The following is an 18,322-nucleotide window of genomic DNA, read 5'->3' on the forward strand; positions in this document are numbered from 1 at the left end:
ACAAAATGTCTACCTTCATCACTCTGAACTTCTCTTCCATCCTCTCTTCTATTCTCTCCTCCAATTTCTCCAACTTCTCCTCCATCTTTGCAAATTTATCACCCATTGCTTCCAGAATTACCTGGGCAAATTTTCCAAGAGCATCTTGTAAATCCTTCGGTGTCAATACATCAGGAAGAAGCAACGCTTGCAATGATGACTGCTGCACCGGAGAAGTTCCAGCACTCCAAAGAGCTTTTGGGAGAGATTTAGCCGCCATCTTTACTTTCACTTACTACGCACTTTCACTTTTAAATTTATAAAATCCATTAAGCTAGAAAGCAGCAATAAAAATCCTCTTCACCTTTTCCTCCTGTACCGCTCTGCCTGCTCCTTTTATTCCATGGTCTTTCCTTCTGGCAGGGGTGGTCGCAAACGCCTAGCTCCGCTCCAGAAATCACGGAACAGAGACGCTGACCAGCTGGGAGCAGCCCAGGCTACGGGGGAGTTCGATCCTTCAGCCGCCCAAGCTTTAAGCTCAGGCGGCCCCGGAGAACTCAACCCCTACCTGGGAGCTCACCCCCTCCTCTTCTCCCGAGGAGGGGGCTTCAAATCCACCCGAACAGCTGATCGGCGCTGTTTCGGGTGGAAATAACACAGCTGAGCCGCGGGCAGCCCGAAAGGGCTGTCTCCGGCGCCGCACCGCCACCGGAAGTCCGAAACCCCAGAGATTTATACATGGGTCCTCTTTGTAGACTTCTGCTCAGCATGCAACACCATCATTCCAGAAATTCTTCACTCTAAACTGATTCAGCTAGCTATGCCTATCCATACTTGTAGGTGGATTATAAGATTTCTGACAGATAGAAAGCAACAGGTGAAGGTAGGGGAAATCACATTGAACACCTGAACAGTTAGCACAGACACCCCTCAAGACTGTGTGCTCTCTCCATTACTCTTTTCTCTGTGTACAAATGATTGCATCTCAAAGGATCCCTCATTTAAAGTACTGAAGTTTGCAGATGATACCACACAGTCATTGGTTTCATTTGAGACGGTGATGAGTCTGCATATAAACAAGAGGTTGAACAACTAGCCCTGTGGTACAGCCAGAACAATCTGGAGCTGAACACACTTAAAACTGTAGAGATATTAGTGGATTTTAGGAGGAGCACTCCTACTCTACCACCTGTTACTATATTAGACAACACAGTATCAACAGTAGAATCCTTCAAATTTTGGGGTTCTATAATCTCCAGGATTTGAAATGGATACTGAACATTAGAACTATCATTAAAAGGGCACAATAAATAAATTCTTGATTAAATTATCTTTCCATTGGTATATAATTTTATGGTACTACTCCAAAAAAAGTGGTGTTATTAGCCATCAAACCTCAAATGTACACTTTTCCCAAAAGGTTTCCACAGTTTTGGCCACTAATGAGGGTATCATCTACAAAATATTACATATGCTTCATGTAAGGAAGATTTCATTTAATGATGTCCAAAATGTCTGATTTACAAAGCTATACTTTAGTAGAAGTAGTTCTCAACTTAGGACCACAATTGAGCCCAAAATTTCTATTGTTAGCAAGGCAATTGTTAAGAGAGTTTTGCCCCATTTTGCGACCTTTTTTGCTACAGTTGTTAAGCAGATTGCTGCAATTGTTAATTGGATCATGTGGTTGGTAAGTGACTGTAGCTTCCCTTATTGACTTTGCTTGTTCCAGACCCTGGACAGTGCAACTGTTGCAAACACATGCCAATTGCCCGACACCTGGATTTTAATCATGTAACTGGGTGTACTGCAATGGTCATAAGTGTGAAAACCAGTCATAAGTCACTTTTTTCAATGCTGTTGTAACTTCATGGTGACTAAATGAATGGTTGTAATCAAGGACTATTTGTACTAGAAACTCACAATTAGTTTTTATGGAATCCTAGTCCATTTTGGTTTCTGTAACACACATAGATACAGATAGTATCCTTAACCATAATGGAGCTATGTGGTATGTTATGACAGTCAAAATGGGTTGGTCATGTAATTCACCTGATTTGACCTCTTTTTTGTGGCAAGCATTAAGTAACTGCTGGGGTTGTTATACAAACACAGTAGTTGTTAAAGCAAGCCAGTCGAAATAAGTCCTAGTTTTCAGGAAAACTTTTGTAAAACCTGACTGCAGGATGCAGCAAATGCAGCTATGTTGCCAAGCATCTAAAGTTTGGTCATGTTGTAAGTTGAGTTACATGCAATGTAATGTTATATGAAAGTCTAGATAATATGTTTAACTTTTGTTCTTATTTTTTTGTGGAATTCTTAACATTATTTGCTTATTCATTAATGATGTTGCCTTCTATCGGTATCAGATGTAGCTGGTACTTGGATAATAATACCGGTAGTCCTCAATTTACGACCATCCTCATGACCATAAGGATGCTAAGACATTTGTTAAGTGAGTTTGCCCCATTTTATGAGCTTTCTTGCCATAGTTGTTAAGTGAATCATTGCAGTTGTTAAATTAGTAATGTGGTTGTTAAGTGAATCTGGCTTCTCCATTGACTTTGCTTGTCAGAAGGCAGCAAAAGGTAATCACAAGACCCTGGTTCATAAATAACCAGTTGTCAAGCATCCAAATTTTGATCATGTGACCATGGAGATGCTGCAATCTAGTAAGTGAAAAACGATTGTAAGTCATGTTTTTCAGTGCTGTTGTAAATTTGAAGGTCACTAAATGAACTGTTGTAAGCCATTTTACAAAACGATATGGGTAATATAAGCTAAGCTATGAGACTAAGTACAGAGAGCGAAAAGCAAAAGAGTAAAACAAGGAGAAACCTGCCTTTTACTTTCACCATAGAAATTGACATGCTTTCACTTTCTCATCATGACAGCCAGAAGTAAAGCTGCTAAATTAGGAGAAAGACATAGAGAATCACTAGAATAATTTACAGATAGATAAGATTATTTCACCAGGGATTTTGTGGGAAATGTTTGAGGAATTCACTAAAAGAGAATTGTTACTGTTGGGGAGAATCTTGGATAAAAATGAATCTTTTGCCATGAATGGCTTTGTTTCAGGGATTACCTGTTTAAATGTACCCTGTGTACCATTTAAACCAGGGTCCCCAAGCCCTGGGCCAGGGCCCACTACCAGGCCGTGGCCTATTCAGATTGAGCCAAGTGAGTGGCCCTTGCGCAAGGGGCAGGCCAGCGGCCATTTGTGCGTGTGCACACCGGCCTGCCCCTTGTGCAAGTCGAGCTGCACACGTGTGTCGACCCATCACCTGCACAAGGACTGCATGTATGCACACGTATCGATTTACCTCTCGTGCAGCCCAGTTCCATTCTCCCCTCTAGTGAGGCATCAAACCGCAAAGATTGGGGACCACTGATTTAAATAATGGCAAAAAATATATCTAAATTTTAGATAGATAGAGAAAAAAAGTTAAAGTTAAATATAAAGTGTTGCAAGATGCAAAGGAAAGAAAGTTGGATTTACCAGATTTGAAATTGTATTACATTGCTTGTTGTTTGATAGATGAAAGAATGTAAATTCCTGAGATACAAGAGACTTTTACAATTAAGTGACTACCTGATGTTTTCATGACATGTACAGTTATGCTATGATAAAGTTAAACTTAATGTAAACTTTAAAAATTTTATTAGATAATATTGAGGATATGGAATAGATGTAAACTCAGTTGGTTCCCAAAACACATTTATGGATCCCAGCTCAAGAATCACATCATAGAAGAGAGCTGGCAGACCTACCTGGAAAGTTAACTAGCTGATGTACTGGGACTTACTGGAAAACTATCGAAGGTGATTTAAAACTAAATCAAAAGAGCAATTAATAGCAGGAGGATAAAGTTGTCAGTGGTTTTTCTATTTATAGCTCTCAGAAACATTTAAAATGGATAAAAATGACATATGGAGGAAAATAAGACTGAATTTGAAATACAATTGTGTACTTACAATGAACATGTAACTGCTGAAATGTATAAACTCTTGTTGTAATTTAAAACATGGGAAGAATAAGTTAAAAATGTATGAAAAGGTAGGCTACAAATTTTAATTATAATATGCAGATAGATCAGTAGGAAAATAAATGGCAAAAAGGGTTGAAATTTATATTGTGTTTTGATTCCAAAGAGAAATTTTATTAAAAGATACATTGTTGGTACAAGATGTCAAAGAACGCATAAAGATGTATAAAGGCACTTCAAATGTATGTTGGAAAGGTGTACAGTATGAAGGGACATTTTATAATGCTTGGTGGACATATAAAAAAAGGTAAAGGTTTTGATTCAAATGCATATTTTGATACAGAGAATTTTAAAGATCAATATTCAATTGGACTTTTCCTTTTAGAACTAATGAATAAACAGAAAAAACACAGAATATTATTTCAACATATGATTACTATGGACAGATTACTATATGCATAAAGATGGAAAGATTCAACACTATTGTGGAGGAATGGTCGATGAAATTGACAGATTTTGTTGAAATGGATAAATAGGCTTTGATTACAAAAAAGATATTTTCTACATTTATGGATGATTGGGAGTCTCTTTTGGAATTTTTGTGTAAATATTAAAAAGATTGTGATTTATATACATATAAAGAAAAGTAATATGGTGAAGGTTTAGAGTGAAGTTAAAATATATTAATGGGTGTGAAGAGTATTGGCAGCCACTTCTTTGTATCTTTTTCTTTTCTAATTTTCCTTACCTTTTTCTTCTTCTTTTGGCCTTTTTGTTTTGCATAATGATTTCTTTTTTCCTTCCTTTCTAATGGTTTGTATTACTTTTTAACTTCTTGTTTAAAGATATCAATAAAAGTTACGCGCACACACACACACACACACACACACACTCATTCCCTAAAGCAGGGTGTCAAACTCGATTTCATTGAGGGCCGCATCAAGGTTGTGGTTGACCTTGTGGGGCCAGGGTGGGCATAGTGGGGGTGGGAGTGACCAGGGTGGGCGTGGCCAGCTCAACATCGCTTGTGTCGGGAAGTGCCTGTGGTGGGGGTGTCCACAGACAACAGTATAGTAAAACTGTCAAAATGTTGTCTGTGATAGTTTATTTTTATTTTAATCCCATTTATATCCCGCCCTTCTCCGAAGACTCAGGGCGGCTTACAATCTATGTGCTTAGCAATCAGAGCACCTCTGTTTTTTATGTGCAACAGCTTTAGCATTTAGGAACAGAGATGAGTTAGTTGCTTTTCTACTAATACATAATCCTTTAAAGAGCTCTCCTGTATGGACCCTGCCATGGTCTAATTCAGACTGGAAGTATAACACAGGAAAATATTTTCCCCCACTCTCCTTTGTCCTGTTTTCCCCACTGGAAATGGCTGTTTGCAACACACAAGGAGGGGATACTTTCCTAAGAGTTCATAATTCAAGAATACCAATGTTAACTTGGATTGCCAATAAAGTCCTGTCTGTGACAAAAGAGAACACAAAATTGCTTTCTCCTTTGAGCCCAAGTCTCAATGGATCTAGGACTGAAGCAGAACTGCATAAACTTCCGTCAACTTCCCTCCGCCCTGTGCGTTCCCACAGAGAGGGCCTCCTCAGGGTGCCACCGGTCAGAGAATGTCAGCTGGTGGCCCCCAGGGGGAGGGCCTTCTCTGTGGGCGCCCCGGACTTATGGAATCAGTTGCCGTTTGAGCTCCGGACGGCGCCTGACCTTCGCTCCCGACGTGATCTGAAGACCTATTTATTTGAACAAGCTGGCCTGGCCTGATGGGGGATGTGTTGGGGTTTTTACTGCGGGTTTTTTATACTATTATTTATTGTTTTAGCTTGGGCTCTGTTTAATCCTCTTTTAACTTTTGTATTTTGCATTTTATATGTGCCCTGTTCACTGCCCTGAGTCCTTCAGGAGAAGGGCGGTATACAAATATAATAAATAAAATAAATAATAAATAAATAAACTGGAGCATCTCCAACCAAGTTGCCTCTTCCTTCCTTCCTTCCTTCCTTCCTTCCTTCCTCCCTCCCTCCCTCCCTTCCTCCCTCCATTCATTCCTCCCTCCCTCCCTTCCCTCCCCTTCTCATCTCTTTCCTTCCTCCATGCTCAGGAAGGGATGATGGGAGGGGGAGAGATTGCCAGCACTGCTGGCATGCATGCTGCTGTTGGCCATCACTATCCCATGTGGGTGGGCGGGACCAGTCCCGGTGAAAGGGAAGCCTCATGGCTGCGAGGCTAGGTCAGTGAGCAGGCCATGGGGGTGCTGGTTGGAGGGTGGTGGTGGTGCTGATCTACAACCTGGTTGTGTCCATCAAAGCCAGAACGCGCTCAGCCTTAGCTCCACAGGGCAGCCCTGGAACCAGCAAGGAGCTGCCCCGCCACCTCTGCCCCGCTCCCTGGGTGTGCGCACAGGAGACAGCCAGTGCTGGCATCCTGGGTGAAGTCAGCCTGCAGGGCAAGACAGCCTGCAAAGATGCCGGACTCCTCTGCCTGCCTCTTGTGCGAACGTCCAGGGGGGTGGGTGGGGCCGCCCATCGCTGGTTCCAGGGCTGCCCTGTGGATCTAAGGCTGAGCATGTTCTGGCTTTGATGGCTGGCACCAGGTTGTACATCACTGCCCGGTCGTCCTGGGCCAGGCCGAGGTGCCGTGGGCTGGTCCTTGCTGTTTCCAGAGCAGGTCCCCAGGCCAGAAGGAACCACATGGCAGGCTGGATCTGGCCCATGGACCTTGTGTTTGACATGTCTGTCCTAGAGCACGAACATCATCCCAGCAGCCTAGCTAAAGCCAGCATGGAACAGCAGTAACATAGGAAGATACTGGCTGCAGATGATCATTTTGAGAGTTGCAAAAGCATTAGTTGATACTGCCTAGTAAACCACTCCTATATTTTTACCAAGAAAATCACATGAGTAGAAAATCTAAAATGATTGACAATATAGATTCCTCTCCCCAGGCAGGTATAGGATTGTTCAAAGGTTGTCTTGGATCATTTCTTGTTGCTCCCATTCAAATTTGAGGAACGCACTGCCAAAGAGCCAGCTTTGGTGGCAAAAGCAGCAGTTTGTCAGTAGGAAGAAAAAAAAATCACCTCACTGCTCAGCGTGCCATTTTCGGAGGACCTGTGTGGAATGTCTCAGCAACATACCTTTTCTTTGTATATGGATGGTTTGGTGGATGTTACTTATATGTGCTTTTTCTAAATTGCACACTGTTTTTGAAATTGAGTTGAACTTCAAAAAGCCATCCAGCATGAGTAAGAGAAATTCATCTAGGGCTGAAAACACTTTAAGTTGAGAATGTGGTTAATTTTTAGCTGTTTTTGCTTTGCATTTTTGTCAGTTGGAAATTGAGGAAGGGTTCTGAAGCAAACCAGCAATTACTCAAAAGTACTGATGCGTAGGTATTAGTGAAACCCAGATAAAATGAGCTAAACTTAAGCAGCGTTTTCTATTACTTAAAATAAGTATTTTTGTAGCCTTATGTAAATAAACCAGCTATAGTTAGGATAGGGAAATCCTGTGTTTTGGACTGGTTGCAACAGGAACACCATATTGGTACAAAATGCTTGGTTACTGTTTCTTTGCTATTACTGCTATTGAAGGTAGCTAAAAAATTTTGAAATGGCTCTGACCATGGTTTCTTTAGAATTACATGGAAATTAATATTGGGGTTATTTCATAAACAGTATATTATAACTGGTTTTGGAAAGAAAACGTTTCAAATTTGCAGAAATGCACGCACAGTGCAATCTCTGGCAGGAGGAGCCGAGTTGAAGTAATTGAGTCATATATAAGAGTACTTCTTGTTTAGGGTTATGCCCACATTTAGTTTTTTAACATTATTTTTATTTCTTCAAATCTATAAACAAGAGGGAAGGAGAAGCCGAAATAGAAATATTAAAAGGAAATACAAAAAACCAAAAACACCTGTCAGTAACAAAACAGAAAAAAGAATACAGGTAGTCTTCGACTTACAATAATTCCTTTAGTGGCCGTTCAAAATTACAGCGGCACTGAAAAAAGTGACTTATGACCATTTTTCACACGACAGTTGCAACATCCCCATATAACTGACTCACATTTATGACGGTTGCAGTGTCCTGGGGTCATGTGATCCCCTTTTGCAATCTTCTGGCAAGCAAAGTCAGTGGGGAAGCCAGATTCATTTAACCGTATTACTAATTTAACAACTGCAATGTTATTCAGCTAACAAATGTGGCAAAATGATTGTAAAATGGGACGAAACTCACTTAACAAGTTTCCCACTTAGCAACATAAATTTTGGGCTCAATTGTGGTCGTAAGTCGAGGACTGCCTTTATTGACTATAAGAGTAAAATTTATCAGAATTTCTATTAAAATCCTATTAATTTGATAAAAGGTCATTATGTATGAATAAAATGAATGCTTGTCTTCCATCCAGGGTTTTAAAATCATAGCATTTGAATCTCTCCATTGGAGTAAAACAGTCTTCTTAAATGCAGCTGCCACATGATTAATCCCAATTTCTTTACAATTTGGCAGGTTTCAAATTGTTGCAATATAAATTAACATCACATTGATATGTTCATTATGCCCATAGGATAATTATTCAACATTTCTTTAAAATATCAGGTGATTAATTTCTTAAAATCAATTTTTTTGCATTGATTTCTTATTATTGATCATTTAAAGTTACCTGAAAGATCTCCATATCAATCTTGGTACAACTTTTCAGTTGTATAAAACATTTAACTCTAGATTTAGGAAAACTTTCTCTAAGAATAAAAATTTAGGACGCTGAGCTTGTCGATCAGAAGGTCGGCAGTTTGGCGGGTCGAATCCCAAGTGCCGCGTAACAGAGTGAGCGCCTGTTACTCGTCCCAGCTTCTGCCAACCTAGCAGTTCGAAAGCACGTAAAAATGCAAGTAGAAAAATAGGGACCACTCCGGTGGGAAGGTAACAGCGTTCTGTGCGCCTTTGGCGTCTAGTCATGCCGGCCACATGACCACGGAGACGTCCTCGGACAAGCGCTGGCTCTTTGGCTTTGAAACGGAGATGAGCACCGGTCCCTAGAGTCGGAAACGACTAGCACGCATGTGCGGGGGAACCTTTACCTTTTACAAAATTATAAAATCAAAAGTTGTTATAATTGATATAATGCCATATGACAGTTTAAAGTAAACCAAATTCAATTTTTAGCCTTTCTTTTTAGCCTCATTTCAAATGCAGCCACTGTAAAGTAGGAATACTGGCCATATTGGGATTCTCATGTTTAATTTTTAAATTTTTACTTCTAACTCAATCCTAATTTAGCATTTTGATATTGCTATCTGATCTGTATGCCAGATGGCTTTATAATGAATGATCAAGTACACATCTCTGCTGTTTGAATAGCTGGTATTAGAGAAATGTCAGATATTTATATTAATACTGGGGATGTTATTTTTTCCTGTTCAGTGCTTAGATGTAGCAACTAAATGGTGCTACATTCTGCAAAACTGAGCTAATAGTATCTCAGCATAATTTACTAGGCTTTTTCTCTTTCTGGATTTACAGAGATATGAAAAATGCTGTAATTGGAAACAACAAACAAAAAGCCAACTTGATTGTTTTGGGAGCAGTTCCAAGGTATGTCCTCTGTCTGCTACTCTCATTTTCACTGATTCACAGCAGTTTCATTAAGCCATTAAGGACATTTAATTTTCCTGACTGTCACTGACTCTATTTTTTCGATAGCTGAGATTAGTATATCTGATTCCTTGCTATAAAAACTGCTTGTATGGATACATCTCTGCCAAAAAATTTGGAAAGAATGTCTATTTCAAAGCTATGAAAATAGTTCAAAAGTCACTGGTTAATAAAACTTATAAAAGAAATGCCTAAACCTGTTTCTTCCATTTCTTACTTGCATGAAGATTGCATATAAGAATTTAGAGGAAAAATACTTTTAATTTAAAAAAAGAAGCAATTTACTCTTCCTTTTTAAATTGTGAAGTTAATGAACTTCCAGCCTTTTAATTACTAATCTCCTATAGCAAATTCCTACAATTTGTTTAGTGTCTAACGTGCTGTTACCAAGTTTCTCATATAAAAATAAAGTATCAAGTTGTTTCATGTAGATTTGTGGATCTACATAATTTTTTACATATTCCAGATTGTTGGGGGCAATTAAGCTGACTTTGTAATAATGCCGCTTGGGGGGTGTATGAAAGCCCTAATAAGCAGGCATATACATAGAATGAAGGCTACTGCTAAGCTTGTAAGCCGCCCTGAGTCTTCGGAGAAGGGCGGGATATAAATGGGATTAAAATAAATAAATAAATAAATAAATAAAATATTCCTAGGACCTTTTGCCATAAAGGTGTTTGAAAATCAATAATCTTGTGATTATTAACAAGACTCATATTCTTCAACACCATTCTTATTTTTATTAATATCCTGCCTCTACATGAATAAAAACACTTCCATTTTTATAATGCTTTCATCCTATTGTTGTTTTTGATCTTAATTTTTTTGATGGAAGAAACTTTTAGTCCCTTTTGTTAAAATAATGGGCTTCTGAATCATTTGTTGATCTACTGCAGGCATGTTAAACTCGTGACGTCGTGCAACGTATCACGACTTTTTCCCCATTGCCGGCAGTAGATCTACTGGAAAGGATTCAACGAATAAGTCTTGATCCCCCTCCCAGCCTAAAGTTACCCAGCTGGATTTCATATGTAAAGCGGAACTAGAACTCACACTTCTCTGGTTTCTTCTCTGGTGCTTTAACCACTAGACGAAACTGGATCTCACTATAAACTACTAACGTGGTCTTTGTGTTTTGACCACCCATTTAGTGATCATTCAAAGTTACAATGGCGCTAAACTAAGGAGACTTATGAAAGTTTCTGCACTTGCAGTTACATGATCAGCTTTTACATCTTCCCTCAAAGTCAGTGGGGAAGCAGACAGGAGGTTCACAAGTTGCCCCACTGCTCTTTTGCCCACCCAAAACACCCACATAGCCACCTATACTCCATAGTACCTGCTTGTGACACCAAGCCAGCTACCTGCACTCCTTCGTTCATGCCCATGACACCTATCCATGAAATGTGCCAGCAGGCCCCCCCCAAAAAAAACACTCATCCACAGCAGTCATCTGCTGGCCTACTTGCCAGAGACTTGCTTTTCTTCTCTTGTTATAGTCTCATGAGGTTGTCGCTTAAAGACTTGTGTGGTCCTGGGTTACAACAGTAACTGGGGCTGTTGAGATTGCTGTCACTAAACAATGTAGTCACGTGATGTCATGCTTTGTAGCCACATTTCTTTACAATGGAAATTCTGGTCCCAGTTGCTGTCACAACCCGAGTACTACCTGTTAACGTGGGCTTTTTCACCTCCATTTGTACCAAGATGTTTTTTGCTTTTGTCAGCAGAATTAAAATGTCAGCATAAATAATGATGACTAAAGTATATAATGGTTTACTCATAATGCGCTCTGCAACTGTTACCTCTAGTGTTCATAGAACCTGAAGGCAAAACAACACTGTTTTGAGATTTAGGATATGTGGTTTGACATACCTTATGGTCCAGATAATCCACAGATCAGATGCAGCTATCAGACCATTTTTTGTCCACTATCTAGTGCTTTTTTTGTTCATGCCACAGAAGTGCAATTTTGTTCTGATTTTGGAGAAGAAATAACATAATTATTTGATGGTTAAAATAGGGTTAAGACCTTAAGCTTACATCAACTTCCTCATAAACTCTGAAAACTTAAAAAATGATCTTATTTGCATTTGTTTAAAATCTGATTTGTCAGATTTTATTTTAACATTTTCATAAGCAGAGTAATGATATGGCTATTTACCTGAATGCTTTATTCTTTTACTTAGTAATTCCTAGATATGATGATTATTACATTTGTGCAGTATCTTTAGGGCCCCCTTGATTCTTGATTGGTTAGAAAGGTGAAACAAATCTTCTAAACAAATAAAGCCTTCTATCAGTCAAGAGAAGGGCGGGATATAAATGTAATAAAAATAAAATAAATAAATAAATTAGTATAACTATTTTGTGTGATACAAATGTAACACTAACACATCCAAGCATTTAAAAAATAGATGGGAATTAGAGTTATAAAAGCAAAAGATTATAAGCAAACAGGAGGCATATATCCATTAATTTGTTGATATTAAGCAATCAGAAAATGTTAATCCACACTGAGAAATGATAAAATTAATTCTTATTCTTAATATAAAAATTCTAGAGTCCTTCAATGTTTTTTGGACTGGAGAGATTCAGGTTCTTTTTCCCATTAGATCATAGAACTCATTGAATGATTTTAGGTTAGTGAAGGTAAAATTAAGGCAGACTGTGCAGTACCTAATTTGGCTCATTCCAACTCAAGACAGGATATAAATGCATTTAATAAGCAAGAAATCAGTACTCAGTCACCAGTAGGATAGATGTGTCAAGTTAATTTAGCATCAAGATACAGTGGACCAAAAAACGGTTTTAGTTACTGAAAATGAAAATGTATATACAGAAGCAAAAGCTATTTATTGCAAACTAGAATATTTAATCTCATATTTGAAAAAAATATATGAAAGCAATGGTTCTGGACTTCAAACTGAGCAAGAGTTTGTTACATACAATAGTATAGTACAAAGAATTGCTTTTGACTCAGACAATGGCTATATAGAAATGTAACTTGTATATACCCAAGAATATGTTGCTGATAAAGTAATCAAGTATCTTAGTAAAACTTAGTTAAAGTGCAACCTAGTACTTTTGATAAACAATATAGGAACAGGTTAATGATTAAATATTTTTTCCAAAATATGCTTTATTTGCATTACTAAAGTAAACTTGATTTGTTCTTATGAGGAAGCTATTGAAATCACAAAAATAAATCAACTTTTTGAATTTATTTATATTATACAGATGAATAATGATGATGATGAACCAATTGTGGACAAAAATGTCCTCAAAGTTTAGCTATCCTTGACAGTTATAAAATACCAAAGCTCTCCTACTACTGTATATAATTGCAATTCTATGCATTTTTACTAAGGAGTAAAACAATCCTTGGTAATTGAGTTAAACATTCAAACTCAGTAGGACTTCCTTCTGCATAGACTTGAATGGGATCGCACTTACGTATTTTATTAGGCTTATACGCCACTCCAGTCATGCCTTACAAACCTCCAAAACAGTAACAAGATTTAAAACAATAGTATAACAAAATAAATAGAAAAAACAATATAACTTCCCAAGTGCCAAGGAACTACCATAGCTCATATAGTAAGTCATTCTTCAGGAGAACAAAAACAATCCCTAAAACCCCTGACAATAATGCTTCACCTTATCCTATACCTTTTCCTAATCCCTGAATTTAATTAAAAAAGGAGAAGAAAGTGTCCTGTCATTTGTGCTGAAATCCACCTACAACATTTTTCATTTCTCCTCCAATATCTTCACTGTGCACACAAAGTTCTTAATCTGGTATTCATTCATTCATTCATTCATTCATTCATTGTTTCAATTCGTATAGCACCTATCTCAAATACATGCTTCTGGGCAGGTCACAGTAATTAAAACTATAAAAAAACATAATACAAGAAATATATAAAAATGAGACAAAAAAGTATTTAACAACACAGTCAATATCCAAGGTATAACAAGAACTGTCAGTAACAATTAACATAGCCATTGTATAGATTTAACCACACATCCCGATCCCCAAACCCAGTGGCAAAATCAAGTCTTTAAGGCCTTACAAGAAGTCAGTAGACTCAGGGCGAATCTAATTTTTGAAAGCTGAAATGTATTTAACTTTGTAGCAGGAGTACCAAAAGTAATAAGCTGAGCCAATTCTCAATTATAATCAACAAAAATTGAAATATCCAAATTTTCCCAACATCATCAGTAATGTGTTTCCTTCCTATTGTTGAAGAAAAGCAACAAAGGGCAGAAGAGAATCTCTGCTTGGTGTTGGGAGAAAATGGAAGGCTTAGGTCCGTGATGGCGAACCTATGGCACGCATGCCACAGGTAGCACACAGAGCCCTCTCTGGGCATGCGCACCATCGCCCCAGTCCTAGGCCTTCAGCTAGGTTTTATAAAACCTTTTCGCTTTAGGCCTCCGCCGCCGTGTGCAAAAAAAAAAGTTCAATCAATCAATCAATTTCAACTTCTCATGGGAAAAAAAAAGATCTCACAAAGTTGGAATTGATTGATTGAACTTTTTAGTCCCACCCAGTCTGCCGTTACCACCGCAGCCACGCCCACCCAATGAGCCACGCCCACGCAATGGGCCATGCCCACCTGGCACCCGACAGTACATAAGTAGGTTTTGGGTTGCAGTTTGGGCACTCGGTCTCTAAAAGGTTCGCCATCACTGGCTTAGGTGCTTTTTCTCCTGTCTAGCATGATCACGTACTTGGTGGAGAGAAGAAAAATTTAGCCACTATAACTGGAGAAGAGAAGCAGGTTGGTGGGAGGATAAGGAATGCAAAGCAGGTGTTACTGCAAGGAATAATTACCTTAGGAAGTTTGGTATTTTTCCCTAAGCCTTAAAACACACATACAGCTTTGTTTGCTGGGGAGGTTTCAGTTGAAATGGCCATGGAGGCAGAAAGCCTTGCATCTGATGGGAAAGAAGCATGGTATTTGGAATTCTGCATGTTACTAAACTTCCTCAGTCTTCCTTTCCATCTGAATAACAATATTTTCACAGAAAATTGCACTGGAAAATACCACTTTTCTTTTATGTAAGTAACATTGATCCAGCCTGCTTCAGCAGCAGGCTTGCACTAAGATGGAGACCCTGATGTAAGGACATTTCCTTAACAAATTCTTAGCAAGCCTTCTAAGTGTGAGGCAAGGAGGGTATGTGGATGAATCCTGCACTGTGCTAGCTTGACTCTGTTCACATTACAAGAAGCTACGGTAAATTCTGCAAGTGTGCTGCAAGATTAAGTTGTGAATATAACTTATAGAGGTGTGTTAATTTGCCTCACCTCATTTATTAGGCACAAATGATGTTTGTCAATAGTAGATGTGAGAGCAAAACATTTAATATGCTAATTATATTTTGTTTTAAAACTTCCCAAATTGTAACGCAGGAACTGAGGAGGAGAGAAATAGGATTTATAGGAAACAGAATTCATGACCAAACACTATCTAAAATCTGTTCATATAATGGTCTATTGTACAATTCCCAAAAGGATGGCTAAAGTTTAAGTTATTTTCCTTCAACTGTACACAATCCTTTCCTTCATTTTGCTAGAAACATAATGGCAGGTTTTGTATAGTTTGGCATCTTTTATCCAGTATGAAATTGTAACTGAGGGCATGTCCCTGAGAAGCTTAAAAAAATGATCTCAAAAATGTCAATTCCTGATTATTATTAAAAGCTATGACTTTTTTCCCCAGATACTTTTCAGCTGAAAAAGTCTAGAAAAATAAGAGGCATAAATTGCTACGGGACAGATTCATTGAATGTTTTATTATTTGATCATCTATAGTACAATTTGTCTCTGTTTCAGTTGGTTTGACAGCTTCCTTGGCTGCCCAGTACTTTTCAGTATTAGCTGGTAGAGACATTCTATGACATTGTTATTATGCTGGGTATCTTTACCTAGGTATTTAAATGAAATAAAGAAAGCATTTTGAGGATTAGAGTATTTTCACTTTCGAAGTATATTCTGCTTTTTTATAATATCCCCCAAACTATTTTCTTCTCTAGGGAGGGGGTTTGCTGTCTTCCCACAGTATAAAATAATTGAAAAGAGGAAGAAGTATTGTTTCACTCTTCCAGTGATTCCAGAGTAGTTAGTGATGATTCTCCAACCACAGTGCTTTATGTGAACAAGACTTTGATGTACATAAAAAAACTATGATTAGAATGACAAATGGAACATTTATTTCATTAAGTGTATCCTGTTAAGCTTGTTCTTTCTTAGCATTCAGAGGTGTCTGAACATGTAGTAAGTACCTAAATTATAATATAGGGGGAAAAATTGTCAAAGTTATCCTTTAGCAACTGGGGAAATATAGCTTAATTCATCTATTCTGATGTATCTTTCTGGTCAATATATTTATTAAATTCTGCTGCATAGAATTGACAGGAATTGCTGATACGTTTATTTATCTTTTTTCTTTAAAGAAGGATAGTCTTTTTTTTCCAACAGCTGTTGCTTATCCTTGGTTTGGAAAAATTATACACTTATATCTACCTGAACCAAAAAGATAATTAGATAAAAAAGATAACTGCAACCTACCTGAGAGCATGGGTTATTCCAAACCAAAAAATTATTTTCTAATTTAGATGTAACAAAAACAATAATAATTAGTCTATCTTAGACAGTTTTAGTTTATTTATAGTTTCAGGGTTTATCTCTTGGAAGTCACTCAATCATACAAGATAATAAACTTAATGGTGCAAAGTTCAGCATATTTGGTTTTGACTCTTATTCTTGTTCAAATTATCATTAAAGAACTTCCTGCCATTTTCTTGGCTGATTTTTTTCTGATTACCGTATATAGCTGGTAGGCTCTCTATAAGGAGAAAGAAAGTCATACATTTGAAATGATCAGGTATATAAATTGAAATAACAAATAATGAATGCATCAGTCCTTAGCATTTCAATTGTTGATGCAGTGCTGTGTTCTACTATGAATTTTTATGCCATAGATTGATGTGAGTTCTGATTGCTTCTTTTAAGAAAATAGAACTGTTAAAATTGAAAACAATAGAAGTGAAATGTTTATTTTATTCTATTATGTTGAGGAACATGTTCTTGAGAAAGGATACAACAACCAAATGTTACATTTATTGAAGGGAAGTAGGAGTCACAGTATGAATCTGAGTTTGTATGGAACAGGAGAACAGAATGATCCATTTCAATTATTATGGACATTACACACACACACACATACACACATGATTTCTCTCTATTTTGCCTTCATGCCCCTTTCTTCCTCCCTATTTGCATGTAACAGTTGGAAGTTTCCTAGTTACTGATAAACGGATACTAATACTCAATAGATGTTGGCAACCACTATTTGCATTCTACCTGTTTTGGATTATTCCTTTCATAAGGTTCATTCAGCATGGGCAGATGCTAGGGATTATTGAAGTCCAGATTATTTGGAAGGCACCAGATGCTCCTCCAATTTTATTAAAATCAGGACAATTTAGGATTTGAAATCAGTTTTAAACTGCAACCTACCTGAGAGCATGGGTTATTCCAAACCAAAAAAATATTTTCTAATTTAGATGTAACAAAAACAATAGTTAATATTTTTTTATTTATGAGTTACCAAAAACACAAGAGAAAAGACAGCAAAAGGATTAAATATCTTATATTACATGACTGATAAGATGAAAAATAGTAGTATGACAGCATTGTCTATTCTGTTTCTTTCCTGTAGAACTGTTAACATTCCATTCTTTCTTCCATATGATCTGTCCTCTTTCCTAAACCTATTAGTACTTCTTAAACACTGAGCATTCTCAGCATTCATTGGGCTCTATTGGTGTTTTCTTGCTTTAAGAGTTGAATGCACATGACTGTATACTTTGACTGTGGGAGAGTTGTGCATAGGCAATGGAACATGAATTATTATATGTAACTATTAGAAATAATTTCTGAAAAACAAAAATAAAGAAAATTAAGGGTCTTTCTGAATCCAATCAATATAGCTATATATCTTTTAAATAACCAAGAGTACAATATATCATAATGCCAAACATGTTACCAGTGTAGTTACAAAGTGTACATGATATGTGTATTACAATAGATTTATTTTAGATAACTTTCGTTTATATAATATAAAAAAATCTATGAATCACCCAACAATCAATAGAAGAATTTGAGTATATTTATTATGGCATAAACTTTCATGGAGTAGAGTAGCAATGAGGAGATGATAGATCCCTGAGTGATTTGCAGGCTATGTGCAGATATTTCTTAGCAACAGCGAAACAGTTATTCTAAAGTTGGCTTATAAGAATTCTTAATCTTTTAGTCTAATGTAGGTTTATAATGGTATATGTAGGTTATCCCCAATGTATGGTTATTGAGTTTGATTTTTGTTTTTTAGCCATACATGTAGTCCTAAAGTTATGACCATAATAGAGCCTGTATCATCCAAAAAGTTACTGTTTTCTAATTTAAGGTAAAGGTAAAGGTTCCCCCGCACATGCGTGCTAGTTGTTTCCGACTCTAGGGGCCGGTGCTCATCTCCATTTCAAAGCCGAAGAGCCAGCACTTGTCCGAGGACGTCTCCGTGGTCATTTGGACAGCATGACTAGACGCCAAAGGCGCACGGAACGCTGTTACCTTCCCACCGTAGTGGTCCCTATTTTTCTACTTGCATTT

General features: G+C 37.6%; 1 protein-coding gene across 5 annotated transcripts in view; it reads left to right on the forward strand.

The window, feature by feature from the left end:
• ARMC8 (armadillo repeat containing 8) overlaps positions 1 to 18,322 on the forward strand; it is an 84,882-nt gene that overhangs the window by 12,954 nt on the left and 53,606 nt on the right. For 3 of the 5 annotated variants that reach the window (XR_014026550.1, XM_081328657.1, XM_081328655.1), the window contains one exon: positions 9,508 to 9,579. The exons of the other annotated variants lie outside the window; for them this stretch is intronic. Coding sequence is in view for 2 of the 3 variants with exons in the window: in XM_081328655.1 (XP_081184781.1) it covers positions 9,508 to 9,579 (72 nt within the window). In the remaining variant the exon portion in view is untranslated. The remainder of the gene's footprint in view (positions 1 to 9,507; positions 9,580 to 18,322) is intronic. 5 annotated transcript variants of the gene reach the window in all.

Source organism: Vipera berus (assembly GCF_964194415.1).
Source record: "Vipera berus genome assembly, chromosome: 5".
Taxonomy (NCBI): Eukaryota; Metazoa; Chordata; class Lepidosauria; order Squamata; family Viperidae; genus Vipera; species Vipera berus.